Raw genomic sequence first — 20,132 nt, forward strand, 5'->3', positions numbered from 1 at the left:
TTGCGGGTTCTAAACCTACTTGGGGCAGTCGCCAGGTCAGTGGATTTCCTCCACTATCAAAACCTGGCACGTCCTTAAATGACCATAGCTGTTGATAGGACGTAAAACACAAACCAAAACTTTAAAATACGGCTAAGTAGAGTTTTCTGATCTGTTAACGATAAACTTTTAACTGGACGGATGTCTATATTTGCCAAAATGCTTCTAGCCAGCAATACTTCTGTCAATTCGACTGGGAGAACAATTTTATACATAAATCATATCTTTAGGACCCTTTCTTCTTTTTCATTACCAATGTATAATATAATTGTCATGTATTTTTGACACGTATATATATATATATATATATATATATATATATGTATATATATATATGACCCCCCCTATTTTGTTTTGATTGCTGTCATTTTACTAATAGGTTAGGCACTTGCTATCTTGAATACAAAAAAAAGTTGTTCAGATTTTAATTATGATTTAATTATGGGTTATTTGGAGTATTAGCTTACTTTGGAATGGTATTTTGATAACTTGTAAGATAACCTGACATGACTGTGGTTTTAAATGCATTGAACAATGTATTTATAACCTACATTTGTATGTCTTCTGAAATCTATAAATAGCTTTCTATTGTTTTAACTTTAGTAAACCAGTCGGTGGCGACTTTTGAAGCACGAACTTAATTGGAGCGTAGCACAACCTCGTTTAGATAGATAGGTATTATATATAACAACTCCATTTGTTAGTCACGATTTTTGTAACACAATAGAATGAAGCACATGGGGTTTTTCCTTTGTTATAAGTGCACGATTTTTGGATACACAATTCAAAGATTTAAATTCCAAAGAATACCAAATTTATGCTGAACGTTGAGCGAGCCAGATCCGTAACCACACTTGTTTGAACATCAGAAATTTCCAAAATGTCGTCTCTTCTCCCGACCCTGGGTAAGTTTTTAAATTTCTTTTTTGATCGATAAATAAGACAGCAAAAAATTGAAGTGTTCATTTACACAATTAAAATTGGAAATTTATGTATGTAAATGATTTATTTATTATACACTTGTAAGAAAGTTTCACTCTATATCACTAATCCTAGTCCCAGGGATATTTTATAATCCGGGGATTAAATGTTTTTCGCATGCTTTCTTGGTAATGTGTTAAAATTATATTTGAATCAATTTCATTTGCGATTTTTGGAAACTTTTCCTGAAATGAGTTTTATGAAACTCAGTTAGACGTTTTATCCAAGCTCAGCTTAATGAAAAGTTCTGGATCAAATCTGGAAACTCATATGTAGTTATACTTTAAGTAGAACAACGTCAATGTAACATTAATTCGTCTGTGATTATTATTTTGCTTTTTAGGGCTGTTAGTGTTATCTAAGTTAATCAGAGAGAACAACAATCGTTTACTAACTCAGTCTTTTTCAAAATCGTCAGATACGACGTTACTGATTTGTGGATCAAATAGAGGATTTTAATAGTCTTCTTATATAAAAGCTACCGACATTACTCTGAATCTGATGTGATATTATTATTGTTCATTTCATCTTGTATTCAAAAAGTTATATGTGTTTTACAGCATCTATGACAGTTTCGGTATTGAGTAACATGATCTAACGACTCTTCACTGATGTTAGTATGCAGAATATCTTTCCATTTGCTTTGACGGTTTATTGATTTTCAACGACAGTGCAGATAAGGATGTAATACAAAAATAACCTTCATTTATTTTACAACAATTGTGAAACAAAATGCAACTTGTTTTAATCTCTCTAAATACAATACAAATAACAATACAAATAATTAGTTTATCATGAGTATAAGTTTATTTATTAATTTTCATGGACATATAGGCATGACTCCAAAACATCATTCCAATGTGTTTCTTTAGCGTTAATGTCACACGTTTTGCCTCACTCTGTTCTTTGCACGTAGTGAGCATAAACCTTTGGATTTCGAAGACGGAGTTGTCGAGGATATATTTTCTTGCATAGAAGGTCATACCGTACACACTTCCATCACAGTTTATAGCTTTATTCCTTCTTTGTTGTTTGTCTTTGTTATCACTGTCATCAATGTAACATAACATAGCGTTATATTGTACATGTAATTGGTTATCAAATACCGTGTATGACTATCATTTTACCTTTGTGACCTCTAAATGACCTTTAAATAGAAATTAATTAGGGTATAACCATTTCACACACTCCCATGACGTAGATGAATGGATAATGAGGTCAAATTTACATTTTTCAAATATAGCTTTTGCTATTCCCTAAACACACAAAACACTTTAAGGTTTCCAGAACTTCTAAATAAATGGTTGGTTCCAAGTTGACGACAGAGCTTGTTTGAGTTTCTCTTTGAACGTAAAAGTTCCCTTATTTTGATACAGAAGGGAAAAATGCTGCTGTAATTGTCTAATATTAAATACTTCCGATTGTTTTGGAAACTGTGCCGAAAAATAATATTATATATAAATATCATATTAGTGTGGTTATTTTAACCCCAAAGACATGAACAAACCGGATAAACATGTTTTAATTGCAAGCGTTCTCGATTTTGATAGGGTTGCTACTGATCTTGGTGAGTTGTGTTATGGCGGAAAAGTGTGACGTCAGCTCAAGCAAAACCGATCCGTCAATGAAGAAGAAAGTGGAATGTGACTACGGCTGTTGTACGAAAGGGAACGTGGCTGAATGCTGCGAAAGGTAAGCAACGTACAAATATAAGCGAAAATTCTACTGAAAATAGGATATAGTTAATTGTAGACGGTCTTACATAAAGACGATGCGCTTGGTTGTCTTTGTGTTTTACTGGAGCTGTTTAGTTGTCTTTGATGTTTTACATGAGCTGTTTAGTTGTCTTTGTGTTTCACATGAACTGTTAAGTTGTCTTTGTTGTTTTACATTAGCTGTTTAGTTGTCTTTGTTGTTTTACATGAGCTGTTTAATTGTCTTTGTGTTTTACCTGAGCTGTTTAGTTGTATTTGTGTTTTCCATGAGCTGTTTAGTTGTCTTTGGTGTTTTACATTAGCTGTTTAGTTGTCTTTGTTGTCTTACATGAGCTGTTTAGTTGTCTTTTTGTTTTACTGTAGCTGTTTAGTTGTCTTTGTTGTTCTACATAAGCTGTTTAGTTGTCGTTGGGTTTTACATGAGCTATTTAGTTGTCTTTGTTGTTTTACAAGAGCTGTTTAGTTGTCTTTGTTGCTTTACATTAGCTGTTTAGTTGTCTTTGTTTTTTTAAATTAGCTGTTTAGTTGTCTTTTTGTTTTACTGGAGCTGTTTAGTGGTCTTTGTTGTTTTACAGGAGCTGTTTAGTTGTCTTTGTTTTTTTAAATTAGCTGTTTAGTTGTCTTTGTTTTTTTAAATTAGCTGTTTAGTTGTCTTTTTGTTTTACTGTAGCTGTTTAGTTGTCTTTGTTGCTTTACATTAGCTGTTTAGTTGTCTTTGTTGTCTTACATGAGCTGTTTAGTTGTCTTTTTGTTTTACATGAGTTATTTAGTTGTCTTTGTGTTTTACCTGAGCTGTTTAGTTGTATTTGTGTTTTACATGAGCTGTGTAGTTATCTTTGTTGTTTTACATGAGCTGTTACGTTGTCTTTTTGTTTTACTGGAGTTTAGTTGTCTTTGATGTTTTACATGAGCTGTTTAGTTATCTTTGTTGTTTTACATGAGCTGTTTAATTGTATTTGTGTTTTACATGAGCTGTGTAGTTGTCTTTGTTGTGTTACATGAGCTGTTAAGTTGTGTTTTTGTTTTACTGGAGCTGTTTAGTTGTCTTTGTGTTTTACTGGAGATGATTAGTTGTCTTTGTGTTTTACATGAGCCGTAGAGTTGCCTTTGTGTTTTACTGGAGATGTTTAGTTGTCTTTGTGTTTTACATGCGCTGTTTAGTTGTCTTTGTTGTTCTACATAAGCTGTGTAATTGTCGTTGTGTTTTACATGAGCCGTTTAGTTGTCTTTGTTGTTTTAAATTAGCTGTTTAGTTGTCTTTGTTGTCTTACATGAGCTGTTTAGTTGTCTTTATTGTTTTACATGAGCTGTTTAGTGGTCTTTGTTGTTTTACAGGAGCTGTTTAGTTGTCTTTGTGTTTCCCATGAACTGTTAAGTTGTCTTTGTTGTTTTACATTAGCTGTTTAGTTGTCTTGGTTGTTTTACATGAGCTGTTTAGTGGTCTTTGTTGTTTTACATAAGCTGTTTAGTTGTTGTTGTGTTTTACATGAGCTATTTAGTTGTCTTTGTGTTTTTCATAAGCTGTTTAGTTGTCGTTGGGTTTTACATGAGCTATTTAGTTGTCTTTGTTGTTTTACACGAGCTGTTTAGTTGTCTTTACTGGAGCTGTTTAGTTGTCTTTGATGTTTTACATGAGCTGTTTAGTTATCTTTGTTGTTTTACATGAGCTGCTTAGTTGTCTTTGTTGTTTTACACGAGCTGTTTAGTTGTCTTTACTGGAGCTGTTTAGTTGTCTTTGATGTTTTACATGAGCTGTTTAGTTGTCTTTTTGTTTTACTGGAGCTGTTTAGTGGTCTTTGTTGTTTTACATAAGCTGTTTAGTTGCCGTTGTGTTTTACATGAGCTGTTTAGTTGGCTTTGTTGTTTTACATGAGCTGTCTAGTTGTCTTTGTTGTTTTTCATGAGCTGTTTAGTTGTCTTTGCTGTTTTACATGAGCTGTTTTACAGGATATATTATTTGTCTTTGTTGTTTTACATTAGCTGTTTAGTTGTCTTTGTTTTTTTAAATTAGCTGTTTAGTTGTCTTTTTGTTTTACATGAGTTATTTAGTTGTCTTTGTGTTTTACATGAGCTGTGTAGTTGTCTTTGTTGTTTTATATGAGCTGTTTAGTTGTCTTTGTTGCTTTACATGAGCTGTTTAGTTGTCTTTGCTGTTTTACATGAGCTGTTTTACAGGATATATTATTTGTCTTTGTTGTTTTACATTAGCTGTTTAGTTGTCTTTGTTTTTTTAAATTAGCTGTTTAGTTGTCTTTTTGTTTTACTGGAGTTTAGTTGTCTTTGATGTTTTACATGAGCTGTTTAGTTGGCTTTGTTGTTTTACATGAGCTGTTTAGCTGTCTTTGTTGTTTTTCATAAGCTGATTAGTTGTCGTTGTGTTTTACATTAGCTGTTTAGTTGTCTTGGTTGTTTTACATGAGCTGTTTAGCTGTCTTTGTTGTTCTACATAAGCTGTGTAATTGTCGTTGTGTTTTACATGAGCTCTTTAGTTGTCTTTTTGTTTCTCATGAACTGTTAAGTTGTCTTTGTTGTTTTACATTAGCTGTTTAGTTGTCTTTGTTGTTGTACATGAGCTGTTAAGTTGTCTTTTTGTTTTACTGTAGCTGTTTAGTTGTCTTTGTTGCTTTACATTAGCTGTTTAGTTGTCTTGGTTGTTTTACATGAGCTGTTTAGTGGTCTTTGTTGTTTTACAGGAGCTGTTTAGTTGTCTTTGTTGGTTTACATGAGCTGTTTAGTTGTCTTTATTGTTTTACATGAGCTGTTTAGTGGTCTTTGTTGTTTTACAGGAGCTGTTTAGTTGTCTTTGTTGCTTTACATGAGCTGTTTAGTTGTCTTTTTGTTTTACTGGAGTTTAGTTGTCTTTGATGTTTTACATGAGCTGTTTAGTTATCTTTGTTGTTTTACATGAGCTGTGTAGTTGTCTTTGGTGTTTTACATGAGCTGTTAAGTTGTCTTTGTGTTTTACTGGAGCTGTTTAGTTGTCTTTGTTGTTTTTCATAAGCTGTTTAGTTGTCGTTGTGTTTTACATGAGCTATTTAGTTGTCTTTGTGTTTTACATGAGCTGTTTAGTTGTCTTTGTTGTTTTACATGAGCTGTTTAGTTGTCTTTGTTGTTTTACATGAGCTGTTAAGTTGTCTTTGTGTTTTACAAGAGCTTTTCAGCTATCTGTGTTTTACCGGAGCTGTTTAGTTGTCTTTGCTGTTTTACATGTGCTGTTTAGTTGTCTTTGTTGTTTAATATGAGCTGTTTAGTTGTCTTTGTGTTTTACTGGAGCTGTTTAGTTGTCTTTGTGTTTTACTGGAGCTGTTTAGTTGTCTTTGTGTTTTACATGAGCTGTTTAGTTGTCTTTGTTGTTTTACACGAGCTGTTTAGTTGTCTTTACTGTTTTACATGAGCTGTTTTACAGGATATATTATATTCTTTGTTTACATGCTTTGTTTGGTTGTCTTTGGTGTTTATATTTATATGATCTATTTTGTTGCCTCTGTATTTTACATTGACCATTTGGTTGTTTTTGATGTTTAACATTTAAATGGTGTGTAGTGGAATAATTATATTGGATTTTCTTTCATTTTGTTTTCAACAGAAAAGTTGGAGCACTCGTCGGTATCATCGTCGGCATCGTTGTTCTCATTGTCGTCATCGTCATCGTCGTCATCTGTTGTTGTAAATACAAAAAGAACAAGAAAATCCGCGATGAACAGCAGGCTAACGGTAAATAACAGCTACTTTGGGTTTTGATGCCAAGAGTGTTTGGTAGCGGTTTAAAACGAACCCCAATAGACATGCAATTTTATTTATACTAGTTTAACTAAGTTTGTTTTGATCGATGTTCAGATCATTGTCCATGTTATTTACAGAAACTGTTAAAGAGACATCGCAGGGAAACAATAAATGATGTTATTACACTGTAGCTTACTTTATTTCGTGTGATGTTCATTTTCATGTAACTTTGCATGAACTATTGATGGCTAATTCAGATAACTGGTGTGTAACGTAAGACACGTACGTGATGTATTTTTACATAGCGTGGGTACAGATAGATCAGTTCGCAAACAAGAATCCTGATCGAAGTAAAAAGGTTATAATTAGATGAATATTTATTAATTAAAGATATATATATGCACCTGTTATCCTAACCCAGTACAGTGTGTTGCAATTTCGTACAAGATACTCCACTGACAACAATTGTAAGGAATATCAAAATAAGGTACCCACACTCTCGTGCAATGTACCATTTGTGTACCACGAAGTTAATACGCTGTATATCTATTATTCCAGATAATAACACTTCCCCTCCAGGAGGCATGGTGATGGTCCCCGTCAGCTATCTACAACAACTTGGCCAGAACCAGGGAAGCGCCCCGGGGTACTCGGCCGCCAGTGGACACCAATCCAATCCCCCTCCTGGGTACCCTGGGGAGAGTAACTACACGCTTCCCCAGTCGTACGATTCCTACCCGGAAAAGTCCTGAGAAACAACTTCGTCAGTGAAAAGATTCATAACTTCTTTTAACTGGAATCACGTTTGTGTGGCTACGTTGGATTCTGAAAACAAATCGGAGAGAGAAAACGTTTTATTAAATTAAAATTGTAATTGTAAATAATGTTCCGGAATGTCAGTCCTCGGAAAGTATTTGAAGTTGCCGGAGACTTTTTTCACAAACTAAATATTCGCGAAAGAAACTCGATCATACCATGTGGGTTCCCCTCGTATTTTTGTTGCTTTCATTTTGATTCGTAGATCTCCTTGATGTTGTAGATGTGTGCTATCTTCCTCAATTCGAGGTGTAATGAATCATATAAAAGATAATTTCAATGGATGATAGTTTTAATTTGTTGATTATCAGAGGACACATTTGAAAAGCAAATTACCAGAAAAACTTGCTTTGGTAAGTTTGACTTTTCATAGTATTATACACTGTAACAGAATCATAATAATCGACTTTAATAAACGACTATTAAGAGGGACAACTTAATACAATTTATAACACCGATAGATCACCGACCTCCGTCAGTGAGACGATACCCGCATGGGTGGTATCATGTAGGCGATAAACCCGTCAACAACCAACCAACCAACCAACCAGCACACTAATGAAAATATCATCCAAGGTGTCTATGTCTTTTGACATATCAATTTTATCATATCTTTATATTTTACTTTGGCTGTCCTAGGTATTCTTTCTTGTCTACATAAACTAATTCGCCAGACGTGAAGTTGTACATAAATCAAAGGATCATTCAATAATCGTTGAACGTTTGGAATGTCCTAGGTCATATACCTGTAATAAAAGGTAGTAGACGGTACACATCCTCGATTTACATGGGTTACGCCCACTTTCGCTCTCTGCACCCCTGGACTATGTCATAGCAAAATTGAAGGCACATGGCTAGCAATTTGTTTGGTGTCGGTTATAAAAACCCTGACCAATTTCTACCAGGCTAATACTTGTCCTATGAAGATTACAAAGGAGCGACACCCGGCTTCAAAGCCAAGAGGTTTTACCGTTACGCGACTGCGAGATTCTTTTGATGAACATCAAAGGATCAAACAAGTCTGTTCGTCTCATCCACACTGTGGCACACACTGGGCCTTGGCTTTTGCTATGACATAATTCCAGGGATGCAGAGAGCGTATACGTAGGTGAGCGTAACCCCTAGATATCAAGGATTGATTGTACACAGCGATGATAAAAATAGTCACAGTACAGGTCACACTGTTGTAAATATACATATTAAATTAAATTATTCAATATATGTTGTTTCTCAAATATTTTGCTCATTTGTATTTGTGTTTGATTCTTCTTCATGTCTAGTTTTGTTTTAATAAAAGTTTAAACAAAATAAACGTGTTGAATTTTGAAAAAATATTGACATCATCCAGACATCTTTGTTGATTTCGCATGATACATGTATTGACATCAGTGACAGATGTAAGATTTACAATACCACCGAGTAAACGTACACTATCACCGATGGAACTACCGTAGAGAACTTTCCTGAGTCATTTCTCACCTGTACATCACATGTAATCTACATCTTGCGCTGGGTTTTACAGACATATTACAGTCCGTGATTCAAAATCGAGGTATTTGGAAACAAAACAGAAGACTTAATAAAGATACCACTTCTGTTCTTCTCAAAATATCAGAGATCGAACTTGGAAGCTGTAAACTGCCTACCTTACTACCGTTGATATCAAAACAATACCCAATTGTCAAAAAACCTTAGCTCGAAGTCAAGGTACTTGAATAATGGAAAGTTGCCATGGAGACGCTTGCAAAAAGTACAAGGAGAATCAAACCAGATATTCTAAAAGGATAAAAGTCTTCTACCTCATCCAAGACAACCTTCATGTAAATATAATTAAAATCCAAGTACTGTAACGTCCTCATACCGAGAGCTGGGGTAGTGGCAACAAAACGACAAGTAATGTAACGTCCTCACACCGAGAACTGGGGTAGTGGCAGAAGAACGACAAGGCACTCTAATGAGCATTATCAGAAACTGTGCCACACAGTACATCAGTAACTCACATTCCAGTTAGTTGTAGGAGACCCTTGATGTAAACTCTCGTAGCTTTGAATTAGGGTTAATATTTAGACTTGTGTCTAAAGTTACTGAAGTAAATATGTGTCCAGCTGGATAACAGCTGTAGGGATTTACATGTAGAACAAGAACATGCTAGAGGAGGGAGTTATTATAATGTCATCTAAATTCAGCAGTTGTAGCGAATGCTTGTTGTTTAAAAGATTGGGAAATTGAGTTTAAATGATTCGCATACTTTTGTATCTGATACAAAACGGTGCGGTGATATGTTATCTTCGACGGACTTATTGTGTGGGATATTACTGATGTTAATAGCATCCCATGTTGGCAAAATCTACTTTTATATAATTCAGAACTACCGAAGAGTTGTAATTATCCATGCGAACAGCCTTAATATCGAATTTGTGCTACATCAGCAATCATGTTATGAAGTTTTCAAGCTAGTTTCAAAACTCCATTAGGACCAGTTTTAGATAGAGGAAGCGAATACATTGTTGTTGAAACTGGGTGGAAATCCAATGGTTTCTCTTGAGCTTTCCTAAGGTAACTTTGTATTTGGTTGGATTAATAATTGCAATGCCCCTGATTAAGCTTGCGTCTCCTATGAGGAGTTAACAGAGGGATAACATCCACTTGCATGAACCTGAATGATAAATTTTGAGTCCATACTCAATGCCTTAGTAACTCAATAAGGAATTGGAAAGTCAAGAAGTGACCTACACAGATGAACTTTGTGAATGATACAGGAAGAACAGAAATGAACGACAGAAGGGAAGCAGATTCTAAGCCACTACAGATGACTGGGAAATCTGGGCAGATATAAGGGGAAGGGGACAGTTCTCATCAGAGGTCATGACGACACGACTGTGATCAGCAGACTTCGTGCTGTAGTCCAGACGCAGAGTCGAATATCTCGGGAGGAGAGGTTCATGAGGTAAACAAAATGTAAGAAAATGGCAGCAGTGTGTTAGAAAAGAGAACGTCTGAGAGAATGTTTTAGGGAGCAGGGTATATGAACTACGTGAGGCCTGCAGGTTGGCTGTAGATGAGGTGCAGGCTCTAGTCATTGTTGAAAGCTATGTGACTGATTGAAGTGTGACGGTACAATAGATAAAAAAAGACGGGGGAAATGTTTTACAGAGGCAGAAATAGGATGTTTGAAGACTACAATGTGCAGGCTCTAGGCATTGTAAAAAACTATATGACTAATTGAGGTGACTGGTATAGATCAGACAAAAAGATGACAGACGTGATGTTTACAGAGGCAGAAAGAGTGCCATTGTGGCTGTAGAGGAAAACAAATATAAACGATGGAGAGGTCAACAAGTACCAATACTGATCATATTAGTCGCATCTACGGAGGGGTTACGAAAGGACTAAAACGTCATGTGAAGGAGTACCACCTGAAAGCGGATCCTACTAGGGAACAAAAAGAATAATATGGAAATAACATTATTTGTATAGCATTCATCCCATAATACATAACTTGTGGAGGTTTGGGGAAAGAAGAGGCCTGCTGTATTCCACTGCATGATTGTAAGAGGCGACTCATGTTGGGCCCTCTCCCGAATCGGGGTTTTATTCCGTGTATGTTGCCTCCATTGGAACATTGGTCTCTTTTCCCCTATCTTCCATGTCTTTTTCTTTTCCACCTTCTTTCTGTTTCAGGCGGTGTCTCCCTAGGTACCCGTCATCATATGACCCTGGCTGTTGTGTCTCTCTAGGTACCCGTCATCATATGACCCTGACTGTTGTGTCTACCTAGGTACCCGTCATCATATGACCCTGGCTGTGGTGTCTCCCTAGGTACCCGTCATCATATGACCCTGACTGTTGTGTCTACCTAGGTACCCGTCATCATATGACCCCGGCTGTTGTGTCTCCCTAGGTACCCGTCATCATATGACCCTGGGTGTTGTGTCTCCCTAGGTACCCGTCATCATATGACCCTGGCTGTTGCGAGGACGTTTAACTCCTTACAAAAAAACCCAACACCCTGTAATGTATGTACATTTTATGAATATGTATATATAATTAATTTCTTTACCACTTGCCGCTGTATTCTTTTACAAAACGTATATGACGCCAAAATGAATAATTCAAAGTATTATGGGAAAAGGTAGTCCGCTGTTTGATAAATTTGTGTGACTTTAGAATCTATGGAAATTGTGGAAATTGAAGTTGAGGCACGACCACCTTCGATTTAACTAACTTAGCTGTCAATCACAGAAGCGCGGGCGGCAAGGTAGTTCAGTTACCTTTGGGTTTATATTTTTGTGTCTACCATTATTCCAGCGGCTCTTTGGGTTCATTCAGTCGGAAATGGTATCGCTCTGTAAGTTATAAACAATTGTGTGAAATACGTGTGTCGTGTTACAGTTCTTCATTCCGTACGTCTGCTGTTTAGCTGTATCAGCTTGTTTAAACATTTTTTTAAACGTATTTTTATTTAACAGTCAATTTAGTTTAATTACACAAAAAGTTTGAGTTGGTCTACCATATCTGTGAATGATCATTTTAATTTGAAAACATGTTTTGTTACTTTGCAATTTTTTAAAAGTAAAAAGGTGATATTTGAATTTTTAATTAAAGCTTACTTTGTCGAATTCAATTAAGATCTTTCATCACTGATGCCCTAAGATTCCTCAGCTTAATGTGTCGATAACTGAAAAAAAAAGTTTTATTGAATCTTTAAGCTTTTTTAATTCATACATTTATACATAATTCTTATCTTAATCATCCCAGTTAAATGTATCAAGAGGAAGTTTTGCAGAGGATGTTAAATGCTGAATGATTCATGATAAATTGTATTTGTTTACTGTCGTCATGCTAACCAGACATGGTAGAACGAGTCTCGAGTTGTACGACCGTGTTACTATTCAGATTGACACTCGATGCAGCTAAAATTGCAATGACAATGGCAGGCGGACATTAGCTGAAAATAAGACATTTCTTTAGAGTATGTTTTTGAAGTGATTCCATATTTATTTATATTTCTTGAAGAACTTTCAATGATACAAAGACAACACTATATGATGGACCGGCGTCTTTTCATAGCAGGTAAGATGTGATGTTGTTTGTTTATTAACTTAGGTCACGTTGCTCCTTACTCCCGCATATACTAAACATGTATTATGTGGCGATATGTGTAACATGGTAGAGATATACCATAATTAATTAATTGGTTAAATGACACAACAGGTGCAATTGGCATTGGTTTAAAACTGTATTTATTTCTTGTATCATACAATACATATTATATACTTCATACCATTACTATGGACCCTACAGGGAATGCTTTAGCTTACCACCCTTCTTTGTAATTTATAGCGAAGTTGACAAATATTCACCATCGATGAAAAATGTCTTTTTGAAAAGTTTGGTTATTGGTAAAGAGAATGATAAAACTGGTAATTAAAGTTCCTTTGTTCCTTAATTTTTGAATAATAAAGGGAATTACAGACTTATGTAGATCATCTACCCGACGAACAGTAAGATAGTCACACAAATCTATATCTTGGGACAGCTACCAATATATGTTAATTACAATTCAGTATTTTCAAATTTAGCTCGTAACAACTCGGCGATGGTGTTTTTCTACGTATAAAGATCTACATATCTGAAATGTATCTCTAAAGCCTATCTTGATAAAACTCATTAGTACGGGGTTTAAGTTTTGGAGGACTTTCTAGTCTACAACAGAAGGAAGAAAGAATTCAGTTAAAAAGTGTTTTAGAATTATTTGGACTCCTTAAACAATTATAGTTATTACATGAAACCCAAAAGAAAACATTTCCCCCCAAAGAAATAGCCGCTGTGTTACATTAATGCTGTCATTAATTAAGTCTAGTTGTGATATTTTTACAAGTGTGCATCTTCTCTACAAACAGCGCACGTACGTAAACGTCAATGACATCAACAACCACACCGCAACACATGAATCTGTTCCCACCTAGACTATCTCAATTTTCGGGGTGTTGCTGCAATGCACGATGGCACCAGCATCGTTTGCATACACAATGCCTTACACTGCTCCTATTTCTTGCAAGACAATTCGAGTGTTCACCTTATATGTATTTCATAGATGGCACTGATGTGCATCTCTCTCTCAGTTCAATTCTAGCTTGACAATCGAACTCTCTCTCTCACAAGTTAAAGAGACAATTGTCGTTGAAATGTTCTTTGACCAAATTTTAAAATTAAGGGTTGAAGATAGCATTTTTTTCTCGATGGCCAAAACTCACGATATGTTGGAGTTTTTGTCGAACAGTATTGTGACTTTCCCTTTAGATCTGAGCTCATTTTCACAACTTTCTAAGCTAGGGTCATGGTCATACATGTAAGTATGTCTGAACCAAGGCTAAGTAGATGTACTCTTAGGACGTCGTGGAAGGTTTCACATGGCTTAAATAACAAATGCTGGACAGAATACCTTGGATCTACTTCACACTGGTAAGGGGACCAGTGGGACCATAAACCCTCAATTCCCCACCCTCCACCGGCGCAAAACTTAATTAAATAATTTTAAGATCTTTCTGTCTCGGGATAAAGTTCCAATGGGTAAATCGCACGAAGTAAAAGCAAAAACTAAGAATTCTACAATAAAATAATGGTGTTTTTTTGTATCAGTATATACATAACTTCTGAAGACGTTCAGAATGCCACAAACAGTGTTTTTTTTTTTTTTTTTTTTTTTTTTTTTTTAATTTTTCTGGATGTAAATGCGTACAGACAGCTACGCACTTTTTTAGTATCTGCTAATAATAGGCTATCCACCTTTCGCACCTTTGCTTCACCCCTTAACACTTTCACGTATCAGTCCACCAGTAGACACATTATAGAGATGAAGGGGTTCATTCAGCACACTGTTGCCCATCCTCGATATCCAGGGGTTACGCTCACTTTCGCTCTCTGTACCCCTGGAATATGTCATAGCAAAATTGAAGGCTCAATGTGCGCCACCTTGTTGATGAGATAAGAAGACTAGTTCGATCCTTTCATATACATCAAAATAATCTCGCGGTCAGGTAACGGTAAAAATGGAGAGGCTTTGAAGTCGGGCGTCTCTCCTTTGTAATCTTCAAAGGACAGATATGAGCCTAGCGATTGGTAAGGTTTATTTTACCTGAGACCAATCAAACAGCTATCTTCGTGCCTTCAATTTTGCTATGACATATTCCAGGGGTACAAAGAACGAAAGTGAGCGTAACCCCTGGATATCGAGGATGACTATTGCCTGCCTGCCCACTCCTTTACATTACTCCACAGCCATTAACTATCACACGTAAAATTTGCTTGAGTATTCGGCTTTTTAGATGGTGTTTCTGTTTCTGTCTCTATGTCTCCAAGTCATTATCGTTTTGTCATATCGACAACAGCTAGCTCACTTTCTACCATTTTGAACAGAGTCAGGAATCTCAATCAAATATAGACAAACAAATCAAACTAAGCTTCTGATTTGATGTTTTTGTATAACCATTCATACAATGTGTCATTTAGGCATAACTTTATAGTTTTTGTAGAACAACAAAAGCAACACCGACATTTTATAAATATTCCTTTGGTTAATTGATTGATCGCTTCAACAAATATTTTAATCGATCAAATATACAACCGGCGATTTGCCTTTACCTGGAACCATAGTCAACATTGAACTTTTTAATCAGACTTAACAAAATCTCACTTTGTGTGACTTCATTGATACAATTCATGAACTATACACTAATCAGAATTGTATAGGATATCAGTATCATTCTTAACATTATAATAATCTGACAGCATCAGTAACAGACACAGTTATAGCATTATTGCATATAATGTTTTTGAATAAACGGAAAATTTGCTTCGGGTTAGGTGTACATGTAAGTCAGTGTACTATTTCCTGGTGGGTTTTTTTCATCTGTGATCTTGCAGTCCTATTTTTATACATGCGTTTATCTCTCATTAACACACTTCTATTTCTTGGAGTACGGGAGGACGTGAAAGTCATATGCATTCATTATGAAAATATTAAATTGATATCAAAAAAAGTTTGTTGTTAAAAATGTATTCCCTATTTCTGACATTGTTGTTTATTTATACGTTAATTGGTGTGAATACATCATACAAACAATGAAATAAAACCTTTTTCACGCTTGTTTACGCCTACGTCTCTGTTCAACTCGCCTCGATTAGTTTTTAATACATTTAACACAGCTGAAGACAATAAAACGTTTCCGCAATTCTTCTATGGCTTCATTTTGAAACGAAATTCCTTTACATAGAGAATTTCACCAATAGTCAAGATACTTTGTACAGGTATTTCACATAAAATTTACACATGGGCTACTATTTATCACTAGATTACAACATACAAAGGAAACGGTGTGTAGAAAAATCACAGAATATTATGAAATAATAATGATTGACTGATGCCCGGTGAAATTCTTTTAACTCTGATGTATTCAGTTTAAATAACGCATGAGCTGAATACACAGAGTTACCAGAATTTCGCCTGGCATCAGCCAATCATATATCAAAGATGCTTCAGGCATACTTCCAATGATTATTCAATACTATTGTGTATATCATTTAATGAGAAACACAGTGATGTCCAAAAGAAAGCATACTACTTTCATTCTAAATATTATTAATTATGTATTCTTTTGTAAACTGTACTCGAAATGATTAACCTATTCCTATTGTGATAACTAATTATGTTGTGCACTAATTTTGCCTAATCGTCTATTTGATTTTGCATTTATTATCTTATTCATCGTTGTAACTACATTATTCTGTTTGTAAAGTCTTCTTAAAGGTAGAAATACAGAGAATAATATTCAGAGGAAAAAACGCAGAACCTGATAATGATGTGTTTTATGAACGTTGATACTTAAACACGTATGTACGGTTTATAATGACTATTTTCTAGTTCTAGTGATGTACATATTGATTGGACGAGGAGACGGAAAAGTTTGTCCGGTCAGCCGAGCCAAACTCAACCCAACTCTCTACAGAAATGCCACTTGTCCGGGGGAGTGTTGTTTCGACTTAAGCTTCAAGTTTTGTTGCGACGCAATCGAGTAAGTGTATTTATTACGTTTTTGCCAATGAAATATCGAGTTTTATCACGTGATATCTTTCACACCGTAACAGATATCAAAAGTGATATAGGATAGTGATATAAATTGTAAAGGCGAACAGTCTGTGATACATGTATCTTCTTTCCAAAACAGACGTACTAGTGAAACTTGTAAAATACACAATGTATATTTGATGAATTATGTAGGTTTGTTTATTGATTGACGACACTTTTGAATGACTCTGGATGCAGTATCGTTTATATCTAGATACTACGTACTCTATGAGGGATATGCCTCTTATACAAATCACCAAAACAGTCCTAAATATTATGTACTATCTAAGAATACATTGACCCATTATAAGCTTATACAATTAGAAAATTGTATCGGGCCCGCCTTCGTTTTCAACGGTTGTTATTTTCTACGGTTTATCAACCCGTCTGTCCACTTTATTGAGTTTGCAATTGTATAATACTCGGTAGTCTATAATTTCCTCTCATGACAAGTTTCACAACCGATAACCTATTCCATGTTCAGTGACCAATGATTCTCAAAAATACAACAAATATATTGGAAGACTTTTTATAAAAATAATACCACTGAAAATCTTGTTTAATTATTATCTTACAGTGATGTGAACGAGCCTGTTGTCATCGCCTTCTGTGTCATCGTTGGTGTTGTTATCATCGCTGTTGTCTTCATTATTTGTTGCTGTTATGAATCTAAAAAGAAGAAAGTGCCAGAACCAGAAGAAATAGACGAAGAAGGTTGTAAGTTTTGTAGTCTTGTCCATCTAAAAGCTCTGCGGTAATATATCATGTTAAACTCATTGATAATTGAACCGGATTATAAACGTATGGACATATTTATCGGTAAAAAACGAATGTTCTAGGATCTAATCTTTATACTATCAAATCGGCAGTGTCCAAATTCCTTCTGGTAAATATTTTGTGACATCATAAGGAGAATAGTGACATCATAAGGAGAATAGTGACATCATAAGGAGAATAGTGACATCATATTTAAAAGTCACGGTAACTAGTACATGGAATAACAAATCATTGTCGTAGTGAATGAGTGCACTTGGACCTGGTAATTTGTTACAGCTATATTAAGACCTAAACTGAGGTGTTCAGAGTATTCGGAATTAAGATCAATTTTCGGTATTGATATCATTGGGGTGACATTTTTACCGAAAATTGATCTAAACCCCGAAAACAAGTGGTTATTTTTACGAAAAATCATACCTAAACCCTACGATTTGCAAATCGTCATCATGAAGGACGTTAAAAAGAAATACATACAGGAACGCTTTCGGTGCAACGAAAATAAACTTTGGTAATATCTTTCAAAAAGACATCAGTTGAATAAGAAAATGATATCGCAGTGTCAGAACACATGTCGCCTGAGCTATCTGTTAAACCTGCAATGCTGCGTTCGGCTCAATGAATTAGAAACACATTTGGAAGGTTACATATGTTCCTAACACACAGTCCTTTCTGAATAGCTGTCAAAACAATTAATTCTAAGGGAAAATATTCCAAAAAAAAACCCGCTTCTGACAGTACACGCTTACATTGTATACATGTATAGTTTTCACGTAACTTTGCCTGTATGTATAATAGAGTTAGGATGGTAATTTTTATATCTTTTCAATATTTCTGTTTTCACAGATGATGCCGGACAGAACGGTGACCAATATATTTATCCGTCAAGAGTCGGATTAGATCACCATGGCTACATGTACCCCAGTCCAAGGGGGAACCCTCCTCACCATGTCAAGTATTAGTCGACTTGCAATCCACCCTTCTTTTTTTAATACCTTTGTGCATCTGAACTCGCACAAAAACTAATTGAAAGTGATAGACTTTCCTTCAATAATGCAAAAAGGACTGAAATTGTTCTGGATTTTCCGAACGATGAATGAGGTATGAGAATGTTTTAACGCTAGACCAGTTATCACCAACGGGACAGATTTACCCTTAGAAGACGTCTGCCAACCTTTTCCTTGACTGACCAGCAGATGTTAGCGAAAGCCACGATAATAACACCGCACTTTTAAAATGGTAATTTTTAAGATATCATACGTATGCGGACGATCATTCATCTCTGGGCTTTATACTATTTCTACGCAGAACAACATTCTTGCCTGTCAGAGGCGTAGCTAGCCCTTGTTCAGAGTGGATTCATGTAAAAGCGGCCTTGTTAGGGAGACAAGGGGTACAACAAACAGTGTTTTTAGTTCTGTTTTGTTTTTCTGTTTAAAAATTGGGGGATTTCACGTACCAGCGTAAAGGCAGCTACGCGCCTGAATGTAGCACCAGTAGTATATCTGAAGGTAGTCAAATACTGGAATTTGAGCGTTTGCCCAACTATATATTTGATACATTTTGACATATGTGAACACGTATATAAAAGTTTTGAAATACAGTTGCTTTACTGTTTGTTTCTGGACGCTAGTGGATAGTTATAACGTGTACAGCATCCTTCAGTCAATACCGTTCAAACACAGGTCTAGATTTACACCTGATAATCCGTCAATGATGACATTTTACTAAAGTGTTGATCTAATTTAAAAGTTGAACTGTTATCTCTACACACCAGGATAAAGGTCCAAGGATACCGACCGTAACACATTCTCATATCCCTGTGCTTCATATTTCCAAAATATATCATTCAGTATATTTATCATCTCTGCTTGCATAACTGCAGTTCTTGCACGACATTATTCTCAAAAATATATTTTTATATCTCAATTTCCTATCTAGAGACATACACGTTGTCTTGAAAAACGTAACAACCGTGCCAGTCTTCACGCACCAGACAACGATATTCAAAGACAGTCATAACAATGTAAGGTTCTTCTACCTCTAGAAATTAAAACCCGTTTATTGACATAATCCTCAATTCATTGCAGTTAAGCATTTAAGTTATTTTTCTAATATCACATAATTTTTGAAATTTCAATTAATACCACCTGTAAGGGAACATTGTATAGATAAACGTTAGACGAATGATAATTATTTTCTGACTATCTTAATAAGTAGCTGTATTGGGTGAACCCCCATAACCTCTCATGCTATTTATTTGACTCATTCGAAAAGGTGCAAAACTTATTAACCACATGTCGAGGAAAGAACAAATCCTAGAACCCTTGAATTTGAAAGTAGATTCGTCCAAAGAAACCTTGAGTCGTTGGCTAGGAGTCGTATGTAAACGTATTCAGATTACTATGCTTTACATGTGGTCGGATGGCGCAATGGATAACAGCCTCGCCTTTCACCCCGAGGGTAGGTTACCCTGATAGGATATGACAAGGTTTGGGGTCACCTACCCGACCACGTAGGGCTTCTCCGGATACTACTTCCACACTGCGGGTTAATACGAGCCAACAAGAGTTATCAATATCAATTGGTGAAGCATATTTTCAGATATTCATATAACTATTTATTATATAATATAAGGCTTCTGCAGTGCAATAAAGGGGTGCAAAAAAATTGATATTGAACGTGTGCAATAAAGATGCAAATGAGCGCGCGACACCGTGGGAACTAGGTCGTATTCCTACGCACTACTACTACTACTACTACTACTACTATAGTATAGGCCTACTACAACATGGCTGACGTAAACATTGGGGATTCTGTTCGAATTGACGGCAAAGGTAGGGGCACAGTACAAGAACTTGTTCCAATGGGATTTGCAACATTTTATAGAGTTTTAATCGAGGGAAGTGATATTGAGGTTGACTTGCCAGGTGATCGGTTAGAGCCAATACCCCAGA

The 20,132-nt window shown here is 35.6% G+C and overlaps 2 protein-coding genes across 2 annotated transcripts; both read left to right on the plus strand.

Moving 5' to 3' along the window:
* The first annotated feature begins 583 nt into the window (after positions 1 to 583).
* On the plus strand, positions 584 to 8,463 carry LOC110447312 (cysteine and tyrosine-rich protein 1-like). The gene is made up of 4 exons (XM_021492920.1): positions 584 to 944; positions 2,571 to 2,712; positions 6,322 to 6,449; positions 7,017 to 8,463. Exons 1-4 carry the CDS (start codon positions 920 to 922, stop codon positions 7,208 to 7,210), a joined length of 489 nt encoding a protein of 162 aa, XP_021348595.1. The 5' UTR covers positions 584 to 919; the 3' UTR covers positions 7,211 to 8,463.
* Positions 8,464 to 12,295: 3,832 nt separating this feature from the next.
* On the plus strand, positions 12,296 to 18,680 carry LOC110447320. The gene is made up of 4 exons (XM_021492929.1): positions 12,296 to 12,347; positions 16,198 to 16,348; positions 16,979 to 17,115; positions 18,022 to 18,680. The coding sequence occupies exons 1-4, from the start codon at positions 12,299 to 12,301 to the stop codon at positions 18,135 to 18,137; spliced, it is 453 nt and encodes a 150-aa protein (XP_021348604.1). The 5' UTR covers positions 12,296 to 12,298; the 3' UTR covers positions 18,138 to 18,680.
* Positions 18,681 to 20,132: the final 1,452 nt, after the last annotated feature.

This window comes from Mizuhopecten yessoensis, unplaced genomic scaffold, assembly GCF_002113885.1.
Source record: "Mizuhopecten yessoensis strain PY_sf001 unplaced genomic scaffold, ASM211388v2 scaffold3311, whole genome shotgun sequence".
NCBI classification, from domain to species: Eukaryota; Metazoa; Mollusca; class Bivalvia; order Pectinida; family Pectinidae; genus Mizuhopecten; species Mizuhopecten yessoensis.

Bases quoted from the DNA above. Each gene is read 5' to 3' on its own strand.
- LOC110447312 (XM_021492920.1), top strand. From the start codon at position 920: ATGTCGTCTCTTCTCCCGACCCTGG. The intron at 945-2,570 runs GTAAGTTTTTAA...CGATTTTGATAG, and splicing joins GTCTCTTCTCCCGACCCTGG to GGTTGCTACTGATCTTGGTG. The intron at 2,713-6,321 runs GTAAGCAACGTA...TGTTTTCAACAG, and splicing joins GTGGCTGAATGCTGCGAAAG to AAAAGTTGGAGCACTCGTCG.
- LOC110447320 (XM_021492929.1), top strand. From the start codon at position 12,299: ATGATACAAAGACAACACTATATGATGGACCGGCGTCTTTTCATAGCA. The intron at 16,349-16,978 runs GTAAGTGTATTT...ATTATCTTACAG, and splicing joins TTTTGTTGCGACGCAATCGA to TGATGTGAACGAGCCTGTTG. The intron at 17,116-18,021 runs GTTGTAAGTTTT...CTGTTTTCACAG, and splicing joins AGAAGAAATAGACGAAGAAG to ATGATGCCGGACAGAACGGT.